This window comes from Cydia splendana, chromosome 4 (assembly GCF_910591565.1).
Source record: "Cydia splendana chromosome 4, ilCydSple1.2, whole genome shotgun sequence".
NCBI classification, from domain to species: Eukaryota; Metazoa; Arthropoda; class Insecta; order Lepidoptera; family Tortricidae; genus Cydia; species Cydia splendana.
Genome location: NC_085963.1, coordinates 20,845,796 through 20,873,173, shown reverse-complemented (window position 1 = coordinate 20,873,173; position 27,378 = coordinate 20,845,796). Strand labels below are relative to the sequence as shown.

Below are 27,378 nucleotides of genomic sequence, written 5' to 3'. Positions count from 1 at the left end.
TAAATATTATAGGACATTTCTTACACAAATTGACTAAGCCCCACGGTAAGCTCAAGAAGGCTTGTGTTGTGGGTACTCAGACAACGATATATGTAATATATAAATAATTAAATACATAGAAAACAACCATGACTCAGGAAAAAATATCTGTATCATCATACAAATAAATGCCCTTACCAGGATTCGAACCCGGGACCATCGGCTTCATAGGCAGGGTCACTATCCACTAGGCCAGACCGGTCGTATTGTTATTTTATTATTTTTGCTTGTACTTATGTAAATTTAATGATGACGTGTAAAAGTGCCCTTGTGGCCTATTTGGTGAATAAATGTTGATGTTTGATGTTTGATTGTACTAATATAAGTACTAATACCTACTGTACCTAAGTACAGGAGGGCAGTCACCACCATGCCATGGTATAATAATATACTCCGCCTGGTACTCTATTCCCGTCTTTTCTAGGTCACCTAACTGACACAAGCCTACGTCATCATGCGACAGCGCTATATGATAATATGCGATAGCGCTATATATAGCGGCCATGTTATTGTGACGTAGGCCTGTGTCACTCTGGGAATAGAAGACCATGTTTTATTAGACCATGGTCACCACGTTGTCTCCCTTGGTAGCAAGTTCAATTTAAATTGTTACGTTTTAATCCATTAGTAAAGTTGATCACCAGTAGTTAACTAGTTTTCTAATTCCTGGACTAAAATAAATATTAAGTAAATAGGTACTTACTTAATGTGGCGCCTTCATAACATAATCGAAATCATCATAATAAGCATAGTTTTATTTCAATTGCATCATCTTTGGTTTTCATTTTTTTTTGTTACGAGTAACTAGTAACTACATACTTATTTCGTGAATGGACTTAACGTACTTACCTATTGACAAAATTTCAATCGTTGATTCGTGTGTAGACTGTGTGTATATACGTCCTATGGGGCGTAAAAACGATCCTTATTCGAACAAATACGCGTACATGCGAATGTTTTATGACATTCGTTTAGAGTTCGTACCCAAAGGGTAAAAACGGGACCCAGCTGGCACCAGGCTGTATCTCATGAACCGTGATAGCTAGACAGTTGAAAATTTCACAGATGATGTTTTTCTGTTGCTGCTATAATACATACTAAAAAGTACGGTACCCTCGGTGGGCGAGTCCGACTGGCACGTATTTGTCCAGTTTTTTATCTTAATGGCCTGCGCATTTTGTCATAAAAGTACAACTTGGTACAGTCGCCGCAAATATATCGCAGCGGCCAAAGTATTCATAATATCTGAACACGCACTCTAACGCCCTGACAATAGAGGCGTGTTCAGATATTTGTGAGCGCTCTAGCCGCACCAATATCAGATATATTGGTGCGGCTAGAGCGCTCACAAATATCTGACGGCGACTGGCGACTGTACATCGTTAAACATAATACAGCAACAGCATAGCAACAGGCAATGCATGCAGTATTATACGGTGCTATGTGCTGGCAGTTGAGAAGTTAATCTTTACAACGCCAAGTTAGATACATAAAGTTGTCTAGATAAAGTAAGTACTTCTTATATTGCAGACTTCTAATTGAATTTTGAGACTGTGGTACCTATTAGGTACCACAGTAAGCTAAGTATAGATTCGTCAAAGGCCGCTTACATTTTAAAAGTTCCAATTGCTTGTTGATCGTGAGAATTGGACTGATACTGAATTGATTTACTAAAGTGTCTCACTCCGCATTTTCCTCTACCCTTTACTAACGTTTGTACCTAACTAAGTACATACTTACTTATTATACGGCCAGTAAACCATCTTCACTTTAGTACTAGTACTCATTCAAACAATGAAAATACGAAATGGAAGTTTCTCTAATTTCCTGTGAATTATTCTCGAAAATTCTGAGAATTTTCTGCTACTTGCACATTTGTAGACAGACAGACAAGTAGGTATAATATTTTGCCGCTATCCACGAAAAGATTGAGAACAGTCGAAATAATACATATTTGTTCAACTAAATATTTTATTAATTTCACAATAACATCTCTCACACTCACAAGTTTAACATTCGATACATTAGGTAATACTTATTCTAATATTAAATCATATGTTACAGTAGGTATCATTACACATAACATAATGTAGACCTATGACTTTAGCCGTAAATGGCACGAGGCGAGTTTTTGAAAAATTCAAAAACAATCTTGTGAAAACATTTATATACTTAAATTGCAAAATCGATTGACAATTTTATTTTTGGCTATGGGTAGTCATAGTCGTCCTTAGGCACATTAAGTAGTTATTAAATGAAATAAAAAACAAATTAATCCTCCTTTGTAATATTTTATCTGAATAGACAAATAAAATATGTGTATTATAGAACAATGATTTGTTCTGTCCGAATGAAGTCAAATATTTAAACGTTAAGTAAATACAAATGAAATCATAAATAGAGAGTTCGATTAAAAAATAACATTGGTTCACGATTTCCACGAAACGGTGATGAGCAGTTTTTCTCCGAATTCAGTAGAACTATATTTATTTAGACCCATTGAATAATTGGCATTCTTTTTAGCAATATGCAGTCAGCTTGGATATAATTCCAGTATTTTTTTAAATCACTAACTTCTAAAATACATTTATTATTAGATATTATATTTGTGTATTTAAAATAACTGATTCTGTCTCCTAGCCAAGTAGATGAATACCTACCTCAACAAACCAGATAAATGTTATCGAATGTAAATAACATGAACTCTGTTAGGTAGCTATTCGAGACGCCCCACAATCTCCCTTTCAAATCCCGCGGTCTCGCTATTTAGGCCCGAATTTCAATTTTAAATTTAAAACTTCAAAGTTTTGTTACCCACTGACCTAGTTCCTTTGTATTTTAAAGGGTAAAATAGGCCCCAATGTACATCATACATAAATAATAAACATTAGCATATCCAAGAACTGCATATTCAAAAAGACCGTTTGTGTATCCAAGAATCCCGGCCGTAAAACCAAGACTATAATCAAAATGGCAGACGAAAACAAAATGGCCGTCGTAAACAAGATGGCCGGCCGGTCAGCACGCGCAGGATTTGCCGCCGCCGTCGCGGCTGTTCTCGCCGTTGGCGATCTTGTGGTCCAGCGCGAACTTCTCGCCGTCCTTGGCGTCGCTGCTTTGGAGGAGTTTGTCGTTGAGGAGGATCTGGAATGGTACGAGAGTTTTAATAATTGGAACATGATTTTGGAGTTTGCGATATTCAGTGTGTGAATAACCATATGATTAAGTGAACTAGACATAGTGGCCCATTCTAAAAAAACTTGATTTTATATTATTGATATGATACGAACTTCACATAATCTTTATCCTGATCATAATGCCTCTCGTCTGAGCTCTTTGGTGCGCGAGTGGTGTCGTGCATTTTTAAACTTCGAATAGGCTTCTAATTGGATCACGGTTACATTAGAAAGGACACGTATTTTAATCGTTATAAAATTATGTAATTAAATTATGCACTCAAATAGTTTATTTGTACTCAAGTACGGGCTATTACCTACAAAACATTATTTTGTTATATTAAAAATTTAACACAGAGTGACAAAACAACACGTACTTTACTAAATTAACAAATAATATAAAAACAAACTAAATGTATAGGTACTTAATGTATCCCGAGAATTGAATACTTTCTAAATTCTAAGGCAAGATCGTTCCATAAATTACATTAAATGAATGACTTCCAAGATAACAGAGCGCGGTGACCCTTCCCAAAATCATGGCTAGTTCAAAATCAACCGTATTCTATTGAAACCAAATATCCAACTTTAACATGTTTATTTGGAAACATCACGGAAAAACGGGTTTTCGTGGGACTTGTGGGTGAAATGGGACAAAAACAAATAGTTATACAACGGACGTAAATTAAGTTTTATTTTATCGATTGCTATAATGGTGTCGACTGGCCAGTAAATCGTTCTATACTTAGTTCGTTTTTTTTTAGCATTAGAAATAAGTTAAACGATCTTGAGATGTCTTTTTATTAAAAATCACCATTGAAAAATAAGTCACAGCAATTATGATAGAATTATAAATCATATACGATCTTTTACATTTTTTTTTCTTTCATAAGTACCTAATATTATAAACTAATTTTTTAAAGCGTTTTTAATTTTTTTTTTTGATAAAAAGACACGTCAAGATTGTTTACCTTCTTTCTAATGCTAAAATAAAAGAAATATAGTCGAGTGAGGTACCTATAATGTGAACCTACCTTGTTGACTAGCGACCTCGCCGCCTCCTCGATGTTAATGTTCTCCTTGGCCGACGTCTCAAACCAGCCCGCGAAGCCGCGTTCGCGACAGTACTCGTCCATCTTTGCAGGAGAGTTCACGATGCCTTCTTTCTGCTGGTCGCACTGTAAAAATTATAAAAGATTAGACAAAATGTCAAGTGCAACCTTGTTTTTGAGATAATTGCCTTCAGTGGGCTGGCGTCTCTCTATATAGGATTTTGTGTGGTGACAAATGTGAAGGATATCTATTAGAAAATGGGCAAGGAATGCAAGGATCATACGCGGATTAAGATTAGGTAAAATTGCTGAGTTTTTGCGTATGATGATTTTAGGTGTTCTTTGCGTCTAAATAATCAAAAAGTTTCTAATCCAAAACCCACCCGCTTTTTCAGCCCGAGAGGAGTCAATGATCAAATTCAAAGATCAGAGGACTCCTATTTTGCATACCTACGCTTGCAACTGTTTTTAACTGATCATCGATAAATCTTATAATTGGTAAGTCAAACGTCAAAGGAATATACAAGATATAGGCGACCCATCAGGCAGCTCCGACCGCCTCCTTGTAGTACACTCTTATCTTATCTTACCTTATTCGCCAGCAGTATACAAGGTATGGGTGAGTTGGGTGACCCGTCCGGCAGCTGCACTTTGGTGTCCAGGTCGTTCTTCCACTTGACGACCGCGTCGAAGGTCGCCACCCGAGACACGTCGAACACTATGAACGCTCCGACTACCTTGTAATACACTCTTATCTTACCTTATTCGCCAGCAGTATACAAAGTATGGCCGACCCGTCGGGCAGCTGCACCATGGTGTCCAGGTCGTTCTTCCACTTGACGACCGCGTCGAAAGTCGCCACCCGAGACACGTCGAACACTATGAACGCGCCGACCGCCTCCTTGTAGTACACTCTTGTCTTGTCTTACCTTATTCGCCAGCAGTATACAAGGTATCGGCGACCCGTCCGGCAGCTGCACCTTGGTGTCCAGGTCGTTCTTCCACTTGACGACCGCGTCGAAGGTCGCCACCCGAGACACGTCGAACACTATGAACGCGCCGACCGCCTCCTTGTAGTACACCCTCGTCATGTTGCCGAAACGTTCTTGTCCTGGGAACAAGTCATGAATTGGTTTTTAAATGGCTCACTAATTTTCTATGAAACCAAAATAGGTATACGTATACAATACATATACCTAATTTCCTTTTTTGGACTCCACTCCGCATTCCTATCATAGAGTAATATTTCCTACTAATAATTATAAATGCATAAGTAGCTCTGACTGTCTGTATGTTACCTTTTCACGCTAAAACCACTGAACCGATTTAGAGTAATTTTGGTATAAAGATACCTACTCGTAGTTTGCATCCTGGGTAAGGACATAGGTTAGTTTTTAACACGGAAATAGTCATTCTACGCAGACGAAGGCGCGCCAGAAGCTAATTAGTTGGACTATAATTGCAACAATGAACATATTGGTTTTTCAAACTCATAGTTTCAAACTGTCCTAATAAAAACTATGATTAGGTATCCTATTTATTTTGCAATTTAATGACAAAAGGAGACGATCCGTGTAAAGTTCTCAGGAACAAAGCGCAGAATCCAGGTTCTAGACTTAGCTTAGGCTAAACCTAAGATATGTTCTAGCCAATGACCTTTTATTTATGTAGACGTGTGACGTTCATAGTTGACAAAACTAAAATTTGATCCAACAATTTTGACAACTTGACAGGTTGGCGTCACCCATACGACTAACTAAATATAGGTTCCGGACCCATATTTAATGGCTCACGATCGTGCGCCTGGTACCATATCTACCTCAATTTACTTACATCTATGGTTCTAGCTCAGACTGTAATCCAATGACTTGATTAAACGCTTACCTGATGATTATTCAATCATTATAATGATGGACAAGCTCAACAGAAAGAAGAGAATAACGATAATACCGAAGGCAGTGATAGAAACAGTCCCTAGTTCATCTTCCATCGTTTTAATCCTCAGGATATTCTTACCAATCTTAATTAAGTAATAATTATTGACTGACTTTTACTTTGACTGTCACCGACTGTCACTCCCACTTTATTCTTATTTTACAAAAATGTACCAATGTTAATACAGTAAAAAGTCTTAACAAGAAACAAGGCATCTGGCAAGTTAATTCGTATAAAGACAAGAATGTGGGAAAGGCAAGGGAAAGGGGCGTAAGAAATATGTTTCCGTGTTTCTAAATAAAAACTTTAGAATGTGTTTAGGGTGGATTAAACAAACCTGGTATAATCTCATAGCTGAAGCCTTTTATAACGATATTAGCGTCCCAATTCAGGACTTTTAATTAGAGATGCACCGGATATTCGGTTACTATCCGGTATCCGGCCTATCCGGCCCTTATTTTAATATCCGGCCGAATACCGGATAGTGACCACAATTTCCGGCCGGATACCGGATAGTAACTTTGCTTGACTTCGGAGTAAACAAATTGGATTTAAGAAACAGTCACGGTCATAATCGTACTCGTTTATTATTTTAAAACAATTTAAACATTCCATCACTTGTACGCGCACTCATTTCGAACCTAGAAATGAGTCCGCGCTAAAGTTCACTGTTCACAAAATGCAGGTATAGTTCCGCCGACCGGATACCGAATATTCGGTCGATGGTCAGGCCGAACATCCGGTATCTGGTATCCGGCCAAACAACTATCCGTTGCATATCTCCTTTTAATGCAAAGTCCAGTCCAATAGTAGCGCGGTAGTATTGGCTGAAGAAATGATGGACGTAGCGTTGGTTGATGGAGGTCTACCCTTCACCCAACTGGTATTTAAGGCAGATAAAAAATTACCTGCAATATCCCATAGCTGTAGCCTTATGACTGTATTTGCGTCCCAATTCAGGACTTTTAACGCGAAGTCCACTCCAATGGTAGCACGGTAGTGTTGACTAAAGAACTGGTGGACGTATCGTTTGATGATGGATGTCTTCCCCGTGCCTAGCTCTCCGATGACCAGGATCTTGTATAGGTGCTCGCGTCGCTCCGCGCTGGGTGAGGCGTGGGACTGGAAGACAGATACATGTTAGAGAGTGAGGAAGAATTATAGGTAGATTGAGATGTGGCGTTACTCTTGCGCATTTGAATGTGCAGCATTTCAGAAATTCTAAAGATTAACCCCCTTATTCATGAACGTTTACTAAAGTTGACAAGCCGATAATAATCGTTTGTCCCTTTCTGACGTATTGGTATGATGAAAAGGGACAAAGGATTATTATCGGCTTGTCAACTTTAGTAAACGTTTATGAATAAGGGGATAAGTTTACGCTTTTCACAAAGTTTTTTTTTTCTTTCGATGTTTGTACTTAAGTTAGTTTAGGGGAAATTATGCAAACGAGAATTTAACTAGTTCCCGATATAATGTAACTTCCGTGACAATTGGACAATGCAATGTTATATGGTACCATCGTTTGGGTTAGATGATCAGCAAGTCTTATTTTAAATGTCCAACTTCTATGAAATTATGACGTTTAAATGACACTTGGACTCACTGCGTGTGCTATCAAAATTGTTGCAGACTTTTCTTGGTCTAGCTCTAGCTAATGAAGCGATGATTGACATCAATTAAAGCGGAACTGCGGTGCCATCGTTTGTATTGTACTCCAATCTAATGCAATACTACCGGGAGTGGACGTACCTAACTAGCATTATATGATCTACCTACGGCTTTACACACACAGGATTAATCTAGAACCTAATCTAGGGAATATTATTTAAGGCCTCTACAGACCTTGCAACAAAACACATGTGATTTTAGATAATTGCCGGTTAAGTAGGTGCAACCCATGCAACGAATTCAATCGATCAATCAAATGCCGCAATGTAAAGAAAATCGCATGCAATTATAGGTAAGGTTTGTAAAGGCCGTTATAATAAAATGAAATGTATTTAAGACCAAGCTACCGCGGTAGTAAGATTCAGTCAGTTGTCAAAAACTAGCTCATGTGACGTAACTCATAACCTCTACATTAATATTAGTCAGTCTCCTCCGCTGTCTGTCTATCAGCGGGCTATCAATCCCTATCTTTGACATTGACTTCTATTATTTACACAATCCATCCCACCGTACATATGTATAAGTGTGTGAATTATCTAAACAATCAAAAAACGAGAAGGGGGTACAAATGTTGACATACCTTTAAGTACCTATCTACTGTAGCTTATACAAATGTTGACGCGGGAATACATTATAATTAGTAGGTATCTACTCCGATAAGGAAAAAACATATCTAAGGTCGGAGACTCCGTGACTACGCTACGAAGACGCGTCTTCGTAAGTTATGACCTCAATCTTCCATTACTAACGAAAGTCTGTACCGGACTACCGGAATTACGAACTCGTGTTAATTAAGCCCTCGCCTTCGGCTTCAGGCTTCAATTCCAACTCGCTCGTAATTTTTTGTTTACCGCCCTTAATACACAAGGTACCTACCTACTATTAGATATCTGTTCTCTGTTAGTGTTAATATATTAACGAATTTAGTCAACAAATTCCGTCATCGTTATTATATAAGTACAGTCAGCAGCAGAAGTTGCTAATCGGGCGAGGTGTTCAAAATAATCTTGACGCGACTTTATTGTTAAGAGAATAAGAGCGCGTCAAGGTAATTTTGAACACTATGCCCGCTTAGCAACTTCTGCTGCTGACTGTACAGAAAAATAGGTAAACCACTAAATAAATAGATGTTTAAATTCCAAAGCACGTAAACACAAATAGAAAAGTAAATAACTTACACCAGTCCTATTAGGTTTTGGCGCCATAACGATCACTAATCAATAGCAAAATTCACTCAACTATATTCTAATCAAACGAGCTAAAAATCAAACTGTCAAGCCACGGAAAAATCGAGAACAACAAAAGTCACACTACTAAAAAGCACTGCCACATTCGAAACTAGAACACCAATCATGGCACTATAAAACACCCAAGTTGTTTTTTTATTGTCGCATAATTTTGCACAGATAGTAAATTAATTCGCGTGGAAAATAACTTGTTAAAGGTAGCTGGTCTGTTCTGCTTGGATGGCTAGCTATTTCTGAAGTGAGGGGTCTTATCGTTCACAGATAAGGCGTTTGTCATTCACTGATGGGCAGCGGTGGGGTCCGAGATCGAAGTGGTTCCTTTGGGTTATCGGTTTACGGTGAAAATTATAGGCCTGCGGGCTCAGCACGGTTCCATTTTTATCGACTATCACTATGCGCGTCCCTTTCGCACTTACATACTTGTTAGAACGTGACAGGCATGGTGACAAGGGATAAAAACGCGACCGTGCTAAGCCGCCTGGATACAATCTACGGCAATCCACTAGTAATTAATTATTATTTTGCGTATGATAAAGATAAAGTAACATTAGTTTAACCTAACTGGTACTACCTTCATGTGATTAGAACGAACACAATGGATTGTGTAATTGAACAATATAACATTGTGACAGATAAGAAACTGCGTATTGCATGAGATAATCTACAGTAAAAGGAATTCACTGGTTGGTAGGCAGAATTGAGTCTACAAGGTATTATTAGAATAGCCTTCTTTAACTATTTTCACTATTGTAAAAAATACTGTTCATAAAAAATTACCTAGTTCAATTGTACGTAACAATTCCGGTAGCCTAATATTTATATCATAAATAATGATTCAGAAGGATTTAGATTAACACTGATTTCAATTATTTTATCGCCTGTTATTACAGAAAATTTCTACTACTTCACTTAAACTACGTTATACGTATTATAGGTTTTATCATTAACAAGGTGTTAGATGTTATCAAGGCTAGTTAACTTGTTAACATTAATTCAATTATCTTCGTTAAGTAGATCAAGCCGTGAAGTTAAACGGATAAAAAGATTAGAGCGATAGTATTTCCAATCAATAAAGTCTTGGTGCTCCTAACTTTCCACAGGAAAAAATATTTGCAATACCTATCGAGCTATCGTAAATTAATTAACAGTAACTTGATTAAAGTTAAAACCTCTACAGGAAGGCGTTATGGAGTGAGGCCGAAAATATACTTATATAGTACCTACTTATCTCCAGTACTTTCGCGTTAAACATATACTTTGATCAAAATACTTACAAAATGATAATGACCTACTGAGTGACAAGTTTTTTTAAAGATGTGATAATATATATTTAGAACGACCTAAGTACCTACTTATGTTTATTTCTACTCGTCGACTGTAATTCTTGAATTAAGATTTCGTATACCAAACTGCATTTGGGTACTTTTAATGTATGGGCTCCCAACTCAACTATAATATTCATTTCGATACAGTTTAGTCAACTATAATGAAATTGACCAATCACAGCTCGCCGCGGTCAAGAGGACGAAACAAAACCATAGCTCAAATTAATTATTTATTTTAGATTGTATTGTAGGAACAATTGCTTCATAAGTCAGAAACGCGCATGTGACACCCATAATATAGGAACAACCATAGACTAAGAAAACCGCTTTGCGTTACTTGTTAGTCTCCATAGGCTACGGTGGCTAAAATCGAAAAAAAAACTGTGTAAGAATTGAATTTAGCAAGGAGCAAGTACCAGGGCCTCATGAGTTACGAGAAGGTGTCGTTGACCAACCCGCCGGGCCGCGGCTGGGGAGCTACGAGTATGAAGCTATCACGGCTGCTCGCGTATCTTAGCTGTATAGTTTTGGTTTGTTTACCTATATGATTCTACTAGTTTAAAGTATTATTTTTGTTGACTCGTAGAAAAAGTATTGTATACAATAGTGATATACTTAATCAAGCTTTTCAATCTCGTACCTTACTTAGGCAACTCAGCAAGCTTCGTTGCCTAAACACGGTACGCGACTGAAAAGCTCTGTATTATATCACGTTTGTATACAATACTATTGGTCAAGACATCGGACCAGATCGGACGGATCGATTTCTTTATGACGAAACTCTAAGTATATATACCTACTTACCAACAAAGTTTACAGTGACATAAATGACATAATATTCCGCAAGATTTTGCTGTTAAACTATTGTTCGATTAATAAGAGCTGACATCGAAAACCACCGACCACAAGTCAAAGTAACATTCCTTTCACATACAACTAGGACAAAGGTAAATCCTGAGCCAAATATCATATTATTTAGCAAAATTAGATAGCTAAAACAAGTGGAAGATAATTAAGGAGTTATTTAAATGATCAACGAGACAGTGGCATTGTTGCGTCATAATCATAAAGCAAATAAATGTTGAAACTAATTAGGTGATGTAGCACCCATTTGTTAATTTCGTCACAAGTATTACCTGTACTAATTAGTCTATTACGAATATGAATGTTCAACATTCTACAAACAGGTAAGTACCTAACTTACTAATAAGTTCAAATTGTTAAAAATTCAGTACCTATCATATCAATCAATCGAGAGAGTAAACTGCCAAGGGACCGTATACTCGTAGGCCCCGTGCATGAACTATAGGGGGCAGCATAGGAGCCGTCAGATTTTTGGCGCGAGGCGTAAATATGTCGTTTATGCTTCCGATGTAGCCAGCCCACAAGATGGCACAGGCACACCCTCCAACGCGCACGATCCCTATGGCACATTGCTTAAGTGTCGATTGTATCATTGAATTCTAGCATAGGATGAGGTCGGCATTGTCACATTCCACACTTTACAACCTCAAGTTCCGAATTGTGAGGCATCCCGAAAAGCAGACTATAAATTAGGCGTCCTATTCCTACGAATCCTGTTCAGACCGATGGTAGGTAAACGCATTATAAACGCACATTATGCGTTGTATTGCCGCTTACTGACTATGCTACCGTTATTGTACTCCCAAAACGAAATCATAAGTTACGCTTCATATTACTCAAAAAATCATTTTAATTTAAGATTACTAGCTAAGTTTAATATTATGTAATGTGATCTTTATATTGAAATAAACAGTTTACATTTTTGTTTTATATTTTTTTATATCCTGCAATTCCCTAGCCAATAAAGCAATCGGTACTGCCTACATAGCACGGGCGTCATTGTAACCGGGGATCGGGTGTCAGCCACACTTCACCGGCGGCCTCCGAGTCCGCTCATGTGAAAGTGACCAACTGACCATGGTTGTCATATGCTGGCTTACCGGCAAATTGAAATGAGGGAGTTACGCGAAACTTAATATGGGATAAAATATGCCGATTAGCAGGTAAAAATTTGCTCGTTTTTTAGCTAGGGTGGACAGTGGTACAACTGGTACAAGCATGTTGTCAAGCCAAAGAATAAAGGATGACTTACGTTAGAACGGTCCGGGCCTGGGCCGGGGGGTCCGACACTTCAGTTTTCTATGGAAAGAGTCACGTGATCAGTGATCACTGATCACCGTCACCTGTCATAGAAAAAGAAGTGTCGGGCGCCCCGGCCCGGACCCGGCCCGTTCTAGCGTGAGTCATCGTTAAAACGATTACGAAGAAATAACACAACTGCATATTTTCATGAAAAGTGTTAAATGAAAATGTTTGCATTCAATTTTAGACAATACAAATTTCTATGTCTTAAACTAAGCAATCTAGATTTCCTTCATTTCCAAAATATTGACTAACATTAGGTACTTATAAAAGTTCTTGAGTACCCTGAGGTATTTTGTAGGTAACATTAAAGGAATTATTCAAAAGATCCCGATGGGTCGAAATGTATCCCAAATCCTTGAGGAACTAAAAAGGTATCTAACAAAAATAAGTAAATTAATATAGGTACCTATTATTCAGTACCGTAATGAAAATATAAACGGAAAATGGAAAACTTGAATATCAAGATGAAGCCTATGTATAAATGGACAGTTAACCTAACCACAAGATGCAATTTGCATACATAGGCACGAAGTTAGTGGTCACGATATTGTTTATCCATAAGTTCAAGTTACATGCTGCGTAGCGTTATTGAAACGCCTTGGAAAATTATTGAAAACCAACTTCGACTTTACACGGGAGAAGTAAAAAAACTTTTAGGGTCTAATATTTGTTTAGTTTATTAAGTTAAGCGATAAAGTAACCAGTTGCAGTAGGGATTTATAACACGGTTGCGATTTTATCTTCCATTCACGTGAGTTCATGTGACTTTTCAAAAAACTTGTCTTGGAAATCGACTTGAAAAGTTAAGGTTACAAATGTATAACACGGTCAAATGCATGCTAAAATGTAACATTTGAGTATCATGCTAGGTTCAAGGTTGAGTTTGAATTAATACGAGTAAAATGCGTCTAGATTCTGTGCGGAGTGCGGAAAGAGAAGAGTCGTGGATTGTATGGGGCCCAATACATTCCATGACTCTTCTCTTTCCGCACAGAATATCAGTGAATTTGTCTCAAAATGACATTGGCCGTTGGCTTGTATTATACTCGTAGGTACTGTTAGTACAAAATTTGATTTGGTTCTTCGTTTATAGGGTTCTGTCTGTCTGTCATGTCACAGCCATTTTACTCTGAAACTATAAAATATATTTTAACGAAATTTGGTGTATTTTGTGAGGGCGCTCGATACATGTAACTAAAAATGAATTTTAAAAAATTACCTACTAAATGTCATTATCATTATGCATTTTTGATTGGCCACAATTGCTACTTTGAGGTTATTCAATTCGGAGAGTCTTCATAAATTAGATACATTTATAATTCAGGTAATCACCTAATTTGGTACTTACCTATATGTAAGTCATTTCTAATATGTAGCGTTGCGTCAGAACCAAATAATTGGTTTTCTAATTATACATTTCTCAAAAACATTATTGATTTTTTTGTCTGGGTTAGAAGGATCAGAAGTTTTTGAGTTTATCGCGAAAATACAGACAGACAGACGCGGCGACTTTGTTTTATAAGGTGTAGTGATAACTGATAAGTAAAATTTTGATCGTATTTAAAAATGCATTGATGCGTGCAGTTGATACCGTCTAGATTTCATAATTGTAATAAAATATTTGGGCTTATGGAAAATCAGTCGAAAACACATCAGCATTAATAAATTCCGTTAAGTAAGTTCGGTCATTAATATGATAATAATCTGGTTTCATTAGTTGCTTCATAGAAGCGAAATCGTAAACATTACCTATTTATTAAGAATAAAATGTATATTAAAAATAACTTTAAGGGAATAGGAATATATGTCCCGCAATAAATATCATGAAAAAGTAAGGATTTTGTTATCTACTTTAATCGGTTGTTTCGGTACAAATAAGAAACGAACACATTCTTAGAAATGGACGCAGCGAATTCCCGAAAATACTAGTGTAGTAATTATAAGTACTAGTAGGTATATATTAGGTATGCCAAGGGTGTCTAAATCAAGGTAAAATTCCGCACTTAGGTACAATTTGTTGTCATATATGTAACCACAGGATGTCAATTAAAGCAGGCTAAGTACGTACCGATCTAGTGCACTCGCTATATGCCCTTTTAATTAAATAAGTACTGCTCGATAACTGAACGCTGTGTAAAGCTAACCGACTCTCAAACTAACAACTGAACACTTGCACAAACAAACCGAAATATTACTACCAAAACAAGGCACACACAGCAGGCGTGTACTCACGAATGGCATCGCGCCGAACGTCGTCCGCTGAAAACTATCGTGAAATGTAACGTACTGGGTACAGGACGGTCGTCTCCGCGCTGAAGCCGCAGCACTCGCACACGCTCAGGTAGCACTCGTCAGCCGCCTCCTCGAAGGTCATGGCGCGCGCGCATAGCTCGGCTCTCCCGCGCCCACTGACGCGTCCCACAACGCGCGCCCCATCAACACTCACCGGCGGCTCCGGTTTTTCTTCGTCGAGCAGGTCTCCGTAGGGCGGCATCGTGTCCGCGTACCCCTCCTCTTCGGTGTCGTTGTTGTCGCGCGAATGCGGCGGCGTCGGCGAGTGCGCGGGCGCCGACGCCAGCCGCACGCGCGCGAGCGCCACCGCCTCCTCCAGCGACCCCACTCCCGGCTCGCCCCCGCCCTCCCCGTCGTCGTGGTCCTCCGAGAAACACGCGGAGGCCTGCGCCACGAACGCGATGCGCCGCCGCAACGCGCTCCCGGGACTCGGGGCCCGAGGCTCGACAGGCTTTTCCATCTCGATTACGCTCTTGCTGCGCTTCCACGCGGCTTTCGTGAAGGGGCGCGTTGCGACCGCGTGCTCCACGGCTATGGGACTGATCGGCGGCTCCGGCGTTATGGGCGTGCTCGGTTCCGGCTCGGCGAGCGGCGGCTCCGGGGCGGGCTCCAGAACGATCTCGACCGGTTCCGGAGGCGGGGTCGGGACGGGAGAGGATCCCGCTCCTTCGCGCTTCCTCCCGATACTCCCCATTCGCTTTAACAGGCCGCCCTCCTTTTTCTTTTTTTCCTCGCGCGGCGACCCGTCCGTGCTCCGCGAGGCGCCGGACGCGTCGCTCGCCGCGTCCGCGCGCAGCTTCTTGTTTTTCTTGCGCATCGTGCGCTCGTCTCGAACGATCTCGCCGTCTGAGGCGGAGGACTTAGTGGAGCCGGAGCGTTTACTAGATCCGATGTGGAAGGGCGAGCCGGAGCGGAACGGCGAGCGCAGCGTGTGTAGCGTGCGGCGGAGGCGCGAGGGCCCGACGGGCACGGGCGCGGAGGGCGCGAGCGCGGGGGAGGGCGGCTTCGGGGACTCCTCGTCTCGCATGGTGGTGGCGCGAGCGCGGCGCGCAGACTGCCGGCCAGCTCGGGTCTGGCTCCGCCGCGCTCCACTAGATCGCAAATCTCGGATAAACTTTCGACAAGGCCTTCCACTTAGCCCTATGAAAGGGAATTAGGTTGAGGTTTCGTAACTGGCCTTTAGAATAGATCAATAGGAACAATCGCCACCGAGTAGGAAGCGTCAATTCAGTGAGTTATAGCCGCCGAAACTGGCGGTTAGTCCCGTGGCGCGCACGGACTGATAGATAGGAATGGACGTGGATATAATTACGTAAACAACAAAGAAGCCATTGTACAAACGAACGAGCGCAGATAACGAAACTAAAACAACTGATCACGACTTATCGCTTACCCGAAACATGGAGATTTCTTTACAGGTCGATCCGACACGGAAGCGCTTTCGTTAATGATGTTACAGACAATAGGAATGTCGGTTGTGTTCATTTACCACCTCCAAAAGGAAACTTTCGTATGTACAATCTGAAACACGATACGGTATTACGTGTGACGGTGCGTGAATTGAACTTGATATCTTGGCTTCGTCGTATAAATGTAGCTTAAACTACTTAAGAATGAAGTGGTGAATTTTGCACACTGCGAAAATTTTGTAAGTTCATTCCTACGTAGTTTTTCAGAAGCACTACACTGGTAATAACAGAAATGATTCGATAATAGTTAATAGGTATCTCTTCTTACAAATTCTTCGTTTACAAACGTTTTCTAGTTAATACCAAAACGGTGAGGTCCGTGAGTACATAACACCTAAAGTTTATTTTTATATTAATTAATTAATGGTATATCCCTTGTTCCCAAACAGGCTCAAAAAATTTGTAGGTATACGTTGCCTATTTGGTTTTTCAATTAATAGCTTCCTGGACCTTTTATATCCTTATTGAGCATTAGACGTCACCAAAATCCTATTTGCTATCTAACCTGTCCAGTTAAGTGGTCAAAATAGTGCTTCTACAGCCCACTCATTGCTTATTGACCCTTAGATAGGAGTTGATGAACCGCTCATAGCTCGATATTTATGCATTTCTACGGTCTCCTCAGCGGAAGGGAATCCTTACAACCATATATGACAGTACGTTTGATATCGACCGTAGATACACCTCATTGACTTTGCAATTTATGTGAAAATAAGCATTAGTGTAAAGCAAATAAGGTTCAAAGGGGCATGGTAGGGATAGAAACAAATGACGATGCATAGGAAGGGTAACACGGTAGTACACATTACGCCATGTTTCCTTGTGAGTATACGTCACACTCGAACGCAACATTTAGAATAATTTTGAAATTATGAGATAAAAATAAACGGTCCTTTATGGTTATCAATTAATAAACAATTAGAAGTAAACACGTAATGAGTCATAGGTATAATCAATTAATCGCATGTATCATTTCTGTAATTAGATATAGATTATACTACCTCCGGACAAAACCATGAATGGCGCTATTGATGAACGTCTGTCAAAAAAAACCGTTGATTATACAGCGTGTATTTTTAATACAACCGCAAATTGAAACGAGGCGTGGCGTACCTAGGTTTCAGTGACATGAAACCACTTTATAAGAAATTTTAATTTAGCCTTAACTAACAGAATCCAATTATTATTTGATTTTTTTGAGCGGCAATTTGTTGCGTACAAAGTCATCATTTGTGAATCTTAAATATGACAGTTATCGGATAATAACAGAGTAACCTTAAGAGTAACGATACCCCATGCAGAATTATTTTATAAGGAAAAATAAAAGTCGTTATTTCTAAGTAAAATATATTAAAGTGAATTCATTTGGGCCTACAACTAACTACCTCTATAAAATTAACCATTAAAAAGAAAAGAAAAACCAACTTTAATAATGATGAAATAAAATATTTAGAAAGTTAATCATAATTTATTCGAGGACATTGTCACTAATATATTTTAATAATATATTACCACCTATATACCACAATATATTACCTACCATATAGGTATCTTTATTACTACCTGGTAATAAAGAACACTTAAATATGTAGTACGTGAAAGAAATTGTTTATACCAATTCCGTTAACACCACTCCGCTGCACTGAAAATGCTATAAAATTTTCGATGTCTGGTTATGATTGGTGTGCTCTGCGTTAACCGATATAGTGTAGTAAATAAAGGTAGTGGACCCCGCAGTAATTCCTCAGCCAGAAAAAACTTTACAGTATGATAAAGTATCAATAAATAAAAAGGATTGTATAAATTTCCAAAGAATAATAATAACAGAATTAAAGTAAATACCTAAAGTCTTAAATCGTTAATATCTTTTTACGGAAAAATGCTCCGTTCAAACTTTCTTCACCAGACATATTCACGTAACGTATTGCAACAATATATGAAATATCAAAAAAAATATCCCGGCAGAAATACCAGTATTAATAAAATATAATTGTTGGCGTGTCTTGGACCGGAAAATTACTCAGTCTAATTTTTTCACTGGAATGCCATTTTATTGCCGTTTTATACATACAAAATGAAAATCTAAAAATTTTCCACTCTCAGTTTTTAATAGTTCTATAATACATACATTTGGGTACGCATTTTTTTGTTTTTTTTACTCACTGCGCCAAATATGTAATAAAATTTACTTTATTCAATTAAATTAGATATAAACAATATTATTAATAAATGCAGAACAATGATACAATACATAATAAATCCCAACTAAATTTATAACAAACTTAAAATCAGAAAATCACAAAAATCAACAAACAAGTTAACAACTATTAACTAACACAAAAATTATTCACCAAATTCGCCCCGCGCCCCTCCAGATGCAAAAGAGCCCATCACGCTCGCCGCGATGGACAACCTTTGCATAAGGAACGACCCGGAGCGAGGGTCATGACCACTCTCTCTCAAACGCCTGCCCACTTCCCCAATAAAAGTCTTGGCCTCAGCGCACCAACAGCCAATGGTTTCTACGGCATGAGGGACAAACAGGTAGTTCCCTAACACCGCATACTTTTCCCGCTTCCGAGCCGCCGCTAATTCAGCCGCTGCCCCAGCCGAACGCACGGTGCGGCTAACATGCGAAGCAGCAAAAGTGTTAACGCACGTGGCGTCCCACAACAGACATGCCCCTCTCCCACGGGACCAAGGTCAACCCGTGCGCCAAATTATATTCTAAGATCATATAAGAAGAAAAAAATGACAGAGCAATTTTCCGATGAAAATGAGCGTCAAAAAAAGGAATTATCATAAAAAAATATTCTTATGTTTGACAAAACTTTTAGATTTTTTTCTAGTATCACATACTGATACAAATAACTTATTTTGTAAAATAATTTTGGACTGAGGAATTACTCGGTTCAATATATAATCAGATTTGTGTTTTTACCTAACTTAGGAGTGTTTTTTTTTGGATATTTATATGTTAGTCTCGGCTCATACTATACAATAACCAAGCTAAATTTCATCGACTGAGAAATTAATGCATGGGTCTCCATACAACAACTTGCTTCATTTACTACACTAATATAGTATAACGTTAATTTAATCAACCAATTTTGTTTTTTAATACAATTACATAAAAATCACTCGATGCTGAGCCCTTCACATATTTTATTGTTTCCGTCACAATTTTGGTGACAAACACCGTTATAAATAACCTCATTAAAGTCATTAAATACAGAAGAGTTAAAAACAAAAAAAAAACTAACCAAACGTGTATTTTGACCATAAACCTAGAAATAGTTTCGTCCGTAGACATCTTAACCAGTTATACGAGATTATGTCCAAACATTTCCGGTTTAAGTCCCTGATATGGATCTTCTTGGTAGTTTGATGGAATTTTACCTGTTTACACTATTTTTGACCTTTGATTGATATTTTTAGGAGAGAAAAGCATTGCATATTTTGATTCTGATTGGTAACTTTTGGCTCCTAATAAATAGCGAATAGGTAAACTTCTTCTCTTTTCTTAATTAATCTATTGAACACTGATTTTGTTTTTCGTGTGATAAATATGTATAACACGTCTGCACCTGCAGCGACGTATTTAATATGATATGTATACGTATTTTTAAAATGAGAAATTGGGCTTCATAATCACACAATATATAAGGAATTAAATTAAGGCTTAGGTACATATTATAGGTACCTGCCTACTCATAATAGGTTCTTCTGCGTAGGTAGAAGAATAAGTTACAGCCACTTCAATCAGACTTAGAGCCGCCATACACGGACTGCTCGAGCAGTAACCCAGTGATCAACATACACGGACTGCTTTTGCAGCTTGACCGCATGATGAAATTTCACCGCGCAGCCAACCGCCCGAAGCAGTTGCAACTGCTTGAGCGGTTCGTGTATTGCGAATGACGATTTTGTATTGAAACTGCAGATCACCCAACGGCGACCGCTGGAAGCTGTTGGCAGTGACTGCTCAAAGCAGTCCGTGTATGGCGGCCCTAAGACTTTATAAAAAAAAAAACAATGGGTTGCACTCCGGGAGTGCCGACAGAAGTGAAAACTCAATGACTAGTCCAAAATGTCTGCAGCACTATGTATAATTGACCCATCCTCCTTTCTATTGAAAAACTTTAGTTCCGAAATTGCTGATCAGTGAGCTTGTTTAAAATTCGAAATTCAAATTTGTAGCGTTAATTGTTTAAAATTCGAATACAAATTGTAAAGTTACCTTGCAGACCTCGCATCTAAATATATTTGGTCATGATATTTTGAGTTTTATTCCCCAGTACTAGAGTTCACTTTTATTTGCGATTTCATCAAGATGTAGCTTTATTGAATTATATTTGAATGATATAAATTTAGAATGTAACTGTGAGATCCTCGTATTTCAACCCGTACAAGATTAGAACCTTTTTCATGTAATGTCATTGAGTTTTTCTTTATTGATTTAAATGCCATCTAAATGAGTGGCCATCTAAACGTTACGGTCACGAGATCGCGTTACGCTGTCTCGAGTTTATCATTTTTTCCCCACCTCAAAAAGTGCCCAGCGCCGCTAAAGTTTTTACTTCAAAAAAGTATTTGACTGTTCTCAGGTGACTTCACCACTACAGCTAGTAAAACATACTAGTTTATGGTTGCCATGTCACGTGTAGTGATCGAAACAAGTCGAATGCAGCCGCTTACGGCTTGATACTTTGATGAACGGAGTCGATACTCGTAGTACGCTACAGGAAATATCAATCAAGTATCGTTTACAAGACTACTCGTGCGCATGAGTATTACAGGCCTATTCGGATTTCGAGATAATCACAAGATCTTGAGACGATTTAGAGATCAACTAGATCTACATTAGATATCGACTAGATCGTATAACTTGACGAAATCGTTCAAGAAACCCTCCAAAATCGCGAAAACGTCAAATTTGACATATTTATCTTACAAATATCTTTAAATTATCCGTATCGTAACTTGTTGAAGTCTAGTAGAAATCTAATTCATTTTCCGAATCGAGCCGTCAATCGAGGTCTTCTATTTGAAACTGGACTGTATAACTTATGTGGTGTACAGCTATTGTCAAAAAAAATTGAAAAAAAAACTATATGGGGGGGCGCTCATGTGTAGATTTAATATCAAAACTGAACCACTTATTAATTTCTTTACCTATTAGATTAGTTTTTACTAAACCTTTAGAGCTTACGAATAACGAATTCGGCTACCACGTGACAGGCATAGCCTAGTGTGGGGCCACAGGACATTTATAATTGTTAATAAGGTTTTTTCTGGTATATAAATAAATATTCTTTATTCTTCATTCTTCTTCTTTCTTTATTTATCCTTAGTATGTATACTATCACTAGTATCACATTACCTATATGATTTAAATTTTAAACTAAATAACTTGCATTTTATTTAAAAATACTTATTTAAAGATATCAACTGTCATTGAAAGTTAATATGACCTAGTCCTAGTATGCAATTTTTTAAAATTAAACATTGACCAGAAGCTAATTTCCAACTTACCTAAAATTTTATATAGAAAAGTAATAAAATGTTCTAGAAAAATAATTGCAGTTAACTTACACTCATCCTCCCACTAATTTCCACTTCCAATGCGTCTTCCGCCAACATAACCACACTGTATAAAGTACACATATAATGATCAACTTAACACATCACAGTCACAACACATTATCTCGAAACGATTGAATATTGCGTCAGTTCTCAAAAAATACATTAGTATTTACACAACTACTAAATCTAGACAGATACCTACTAAAAATAAATATGCACAATCACACAGTCATCACTGTAACTACAAAAATCGATATACTGTATCACCGTATACGATATGCGTTTACTTTTGAGCTACTACACATTATCGCTATATCTCTTATCAGTGTGATACGGTAAAGGTATCGCAAACGTTAGTCGGGTGAGTCAAAATGTTTGTTCTGCTGCATTTATGGAACGGCAGATGGCGTTGTTGATGGTAATATAAATACAATTATTAATATACACATGTAGTGCATAATTGTTTTCCATCGTATTTTCTCGGAAACGTTCGTATTTGTCATGCTGCTTCAGTCAACCTCAGTACTTTTTGTCCTGAGTCTGACTGAAATAAAAAGACGTACACGTTCGTACGTTTCCGTGAAAATACGATGGAAAATAATAATGCACTATATCCGTATGTGTGCTTAAAAAATGTTTAATAAATACATCTTACAGTAGTGATAATTATGTTTTACATTTAATTTTAACAGCAAGGCAACATAATTATTATTGTGAATTAACGTCCAAATTACAAAAGTCAAAAAGTGAACTCCGCCGCGACAGTGACATCACTGCCGTGACCAGGATTCGAACCTGGGTTACTACGGCCACAACGTAGGGTCCTAACCACTAGACGATCACGGCTACCGGAGCTGTTGAGCTACTCGACGAAATTAGCCGTCGGCTTCCCAAGCGTCTCGCATGACAACGTTTACAACGCAAAATAAAATAAATAATGTCGACCGGCAACTTTCCCTCTTCAAACTAATTTTAATTCCATGCATTGAAATTTACACTTAATTTACTAGCAATAAAGTTTCCTTTTGCAGCGCTTTGGATATCGTGACATTAAAAATAAAATGAAAAATATTTTTACCTGTGCTAACCATCGCCAATTCCTAGTGTTTTCCATGTTGATTTTTGGTTTAGTTTTTAATTGCATTAACCTCTCCCTTTCCAATAACTGTTCGTGGACAGCTCTCTTGTTTAATTGTTCTATCATATTAAAACAGATTCACAATAAGATCGAGCGCTAACGCGAGTCACACTGCTACTGATAAGAAATAACTATTGCATTTAATAAATAATGGCACGATATTTTACGACACTTGTTTACAAAAAATAAAGAGCGTTCCTAATAAAGCACCTAATCGTATGTCAAAATAAGGGCGCGAAAACTTTATAAGATTTTTTTAAATTGATTACAGCCAGGACACAAGTGAGCTTATCTACAATGCTCGGCAAAGTAAAGTTATTGGTACAATACTATTTGCGTATTTGCCCTCTTGATAATAATTATAGTTGTAATAAATCTTTTCAGTGTTAAATAGGTATAACTATATCCCTATCAGATCAGAGTCATTGTGCGGTTAAAACAACAAGTCTTGATTACTCGCTACAATTACGTTTAAATAATTGTACGTGCCACTTATTTACATTAAGATAATTTAGTGGAATGTAGTTTTCGTTTTACATCTTTAAGTAGGTGAGTACAAACAAAGGATTTTATTACCTATATAAAATAATACTTTATGAATTGTATTATTTCTTTTTCACCACACCAGCTCGGAAAGGCTTACTTTGCACTTCAAAAACAAAGTTGCACTTTGCTATCAGTAATTCACATGTGAGGCAAAGTAATCAAATGTAAATTTAGAATTGATTTCTTATGTTTGCTGGTAGAATTGACTTATAAATGATGATTTTGGATGATAAATATTTAATAACATTTATTTGAATTTAATTTGGCTTGATTTTGTTTGATATTTTACATTGAATATTTGCTTCGGGTTGGTGTGGTGAAAAATTTTGTGTTTCACTCGGGGGCAAATTTTGTTTAACCCTCGTGCTTTGAAACCCTCGCAGCGCTCAAGATTCCATTTTTCGAACCACTCGCTACGCTCGTGGTTCAATTTTGGAATCTTTCGCTTGCTCGGGTATCAATATTAGCACGAGCGGTTAAACAACAACTTTGCCCCCTATAACTATTTCACCACACCAGCTCGGAAAGGCTTACTTTGCACTTCAAAAACGGATAGCAAAGTTGCACTTTGCTATCAGTAATGACAGTAGTTTACATGTGAGGCAAAGTAATCAAATGCAAATTTTGAGTTGGTTTCTTATGTTTGCTGGTAGAATTGACTTTGAAATGATGATTTTGGATGATCAATATTTAATAACATTCATTTGAATTTGATTTGGTTTGATTTTTTTGATATTTTACATTTACCCCCTTATTCATAAACGTCTACTAAAGTTGACAAGCCGATAATAATCGTTTGTCCCTTTCCGACGTATATGTATGATGGAAAGGGACAAACGATTATTATCGGCTTGTCAACTTTAGTAGACGTTTATGAAAGGGGCTTAATATTTGCTTCGAGTTGGTGTGGTGAAAAATTTTGTGTTTCACTCGGGGGCAAATTTTATTTAACCCTCGTGCTTTGAAACCCTCGCAACGCTCAAGATTCCATTTTTCGAACCACTCGCTACGCTCGTGGTTCAATTTTGGAATCTTTCGCTTGCTCGGGTATCAATATTAACACGAGCGGTTAACAACTTTGCCCCCTTGTAAAACAAATAACTATTGTACAGTGTTCGTTGGTAGTTAGCTGAGTTAGTGCGTCAAATGACTAGTGTGGTAGTTAGTGGTCAAAGAGGGGGGCCGTGAGCCGTGAGGCAATCCTCTTCACCATGTTATACCTATTATATTTCGAATAGCCTAGCTAGGCCAGGGCGCCGAGATTAAATTTTAAACTTGCAACTGCGCCGCGGACTGAGAAAGATTGGGAGACTTATAGAGACTTCACCTTGCCACAAGTAAACTCCGTCTTGGCTTTTTAGGTGCCTAGGTACTTTTTGCATCGCCTCAACTACATTTTAAGATTAATTGTAATTGTAAATACACTCATTGTAACATTGTAACGTACTCAAGTTTTAAGCCTCGGCAAGTTGTTGTCTGTTATCGTAGGTCGCTGCCGCGCCTTGTCTATGGCTGAACAGGATTTACTGCATAATTATGTTAACTATTATACACTCAGACTTAGTCAAGTAGCTACGTATAAAGTACCTTTTTATTTCATACGTATTGTCGTACATGTACATACGAGAACACTTGCTTCACACCTAAGTAATTATATAGGCTACAGGTATGCGAAGTGCCTGGGGAAGCGAAATAGACCACAGCGTACGAAGTGAGCTGAATAGGAATTTATGTGACGAATTTTCATTCTACAAAATGAGTCGTCATGCGCATGTCAACTGAAAGGCGTCCAAACATGGATGTAATGCGTCCAAAGTACAGTCACCTGCAATAATATGTTACTCTTCGAAGGCCGCAAAAATATCTGACACGATCTTATTTGTAGAGCCATAAGAGTGTGTCACATATTTTTGCGGCCTTCGAAGAGTAACATATTATTGCAGGTGACTGTACAAAACATTTAAACCAAGTATCATCTCTTGTATCATGTCGATAACAAACACAATCACGTAGGTATATACTAATAAAATTTACTTACCTACATTTAAAAAAAAACACTCCGCTTTCCGTGCTTTCGGCATTGTAAAATTGGTACCGTTTTAAAAACTCACCATATTCGAAATTCGAAAGCTTCTAGAACACTGCGGCGAGCGGCAGTTTGGGTGTTTTATGAGCACCAAAGGTTCTTTTCGACGTAGACATCTCTCCGTTTCCCTCGAAGTTAAGGCGGCGAAACGTGCTACTCCCAACGGTTGCACGTCGAATCTCATAACGTAGTATATTATTTCATTTCATTTCAATATTAAAACACCTTCGGAATAAAATACTTGTTCTGTAAACATTGCAAAGAAAAACACATGTCGCTATCTGTGACTTTAAAATACCTTCTTTGAAAGATTACTGAGTTTATGAAGTAGGTACAAGTAATTCAATAAATTGGTAAAGAAGGTAGTTTCAATTTTACTATTAATTTATAATAGTCGGCAAATTTTCTTAGTTTATTTGTCAACATTAAGGTATGGTATGGCGATAGTGTAAGAATAATCTGCTTTGCAAGCTTTATATTTGTATTGCCTCACTTGTTTGCAGAAGGACTTAGGGGTCATCCATTAATTACGTCACACGTTTAGGGGGAGGGAGGGGGTCAAGAAAATGTGACATATTGTGACATGGGGGAGGGGGGAGACACAAACTTTGTGACGTCACTTTAACTTCATCAGTGACCGAATTTTTTTTTTTATTATTTTATTCGCTGTACATTTAAATAACAAGTTTTTAAAACGATAATCGTTTTTATTCTTTTAATTTTCTTTCCTAAGCAGTTTTGGGTTATAAAATTAATAATATTTATATCGTCAATAATATTTTGATAAAATATTAATAATACTTAGTTACTTACTTAATTCGATTTGGCGATTTCGTAGAAAAAATGTGACGTCACACTAGGGGGGAGGGGTTTGCCAAATGTGACCAAATGTGACAAGGGGGGGGGAGGGGTCAAAAAACCTAGAAATTCGTGTGACGTAATTAATGGATGACCCCTTAGCAGACATATTGCTTTCAATATAGAACCTAGGGCATTAGAAACAGGGACCTAGTGAAATAATGCAGTTTGTGTGCGTTACGCATTTATATATAATGTTATCATTTGCAACATTGTAAAGAAGACGAAGTATTGAGGTTGCAAACACTTCTCTATAATCCCTGGTAACACTTGTGATTGGATATTACTGTATTTCAATAGTTTACATAAATGCTGTTGCTATACAAGTCAAGACATTTCGAAAATACGACTTCTAAAAATCTCTTATTTCTTTATCACTTATTCCCACAAAATTGAGAAGATTCTAATCTTAGCGAAACCACGTGGGTGAATTACAAAAAAAAATTAAGTAGGTAGGTACATAGTTAAGGACCTGTAATTAGTCTGAAGTTAATTGATTCCATTGTGCATACAGATGTAGTGCATGATTATTCCATCGTATTTTACGTACGAAACGTATAAACGTACAGTACGAAAGTGTCTTGCTAGTTCAGTCACAAAAAGTAGGTAGGTACTGAGGTTGATTGAAGTAGCATGACAAATACTAACGTTTCCGAGAAAATACGACGAAAAACAATCATGCACTAGGTACACCTTTACCTACCTTATTATCAGTTAGATTTGGATTGTCTTACTATATTACTATTATGTAATGGAAAGGATAGGCTGTGCTTAAAACTTTCAGAAATA

At 37.9% G+C, this 27,378-nt stretch overlaps 1 protein-coding gene and 1 non-coding gene across 8 annotated transcripts; both read right to left on the bottom strand.

Moving 5' to 3' along the window:
* Positions 1 to 1,992: 1,992 nt before the first annotated feature.
* Positions 1,993 to 25,930, bottom strand: LOC134790097 (ras-related protein Rab-32). 7 transcript variants are annotated; one of them, XM_063760871.1, is made up of 5 exons: positions 25,757 to 25,930; positions 7,111 to 7,324; positions 5,197 to 5,378; positions 4,250 to 4,393; positions 1,993 to 3,183 (listed from the first exon to the last, which is right to left on the bottom strand). In XM_063760871.1, the coding sequence occupies exons 1-5, from the start codon at positions 25,913 to 25,915 to the stop codon at positions 3,058 to 3,060; spliced, it is 825 nt and encodes a 274-aa protein (XP_063616941.1). In that variant the 5' UTR covers positions 25,916 to 25,930; the 3' UTR covers positions 1,993 to 3,057. The 7 variants fall into 7 exon arrangements, with proteins under 7 accessions (XP_063616941.1, XP_063616942.1, XP_063616943.1 ...); XM_063760872.1 differs by lacking the exon at positions 25,757 to 25,930 and adding an exon at positions 23,040 to 23,248; XM_063760873.1 differs by lacking the exon at positions 25,757 to 25,930 and adding an exon at positions 21,971 to 22,104.
* Positions 22,736 to 22,807, bottom strand: Trnah-gug (transfer RNA histidin (anticodon GUG)). Its single transcript has one exon. It is a non-coding gene; the product is annotated as a tRNA-His (tRNA).
* Positions 25,931 to 27,378: the final 1,448 nt, after the last annotated feature.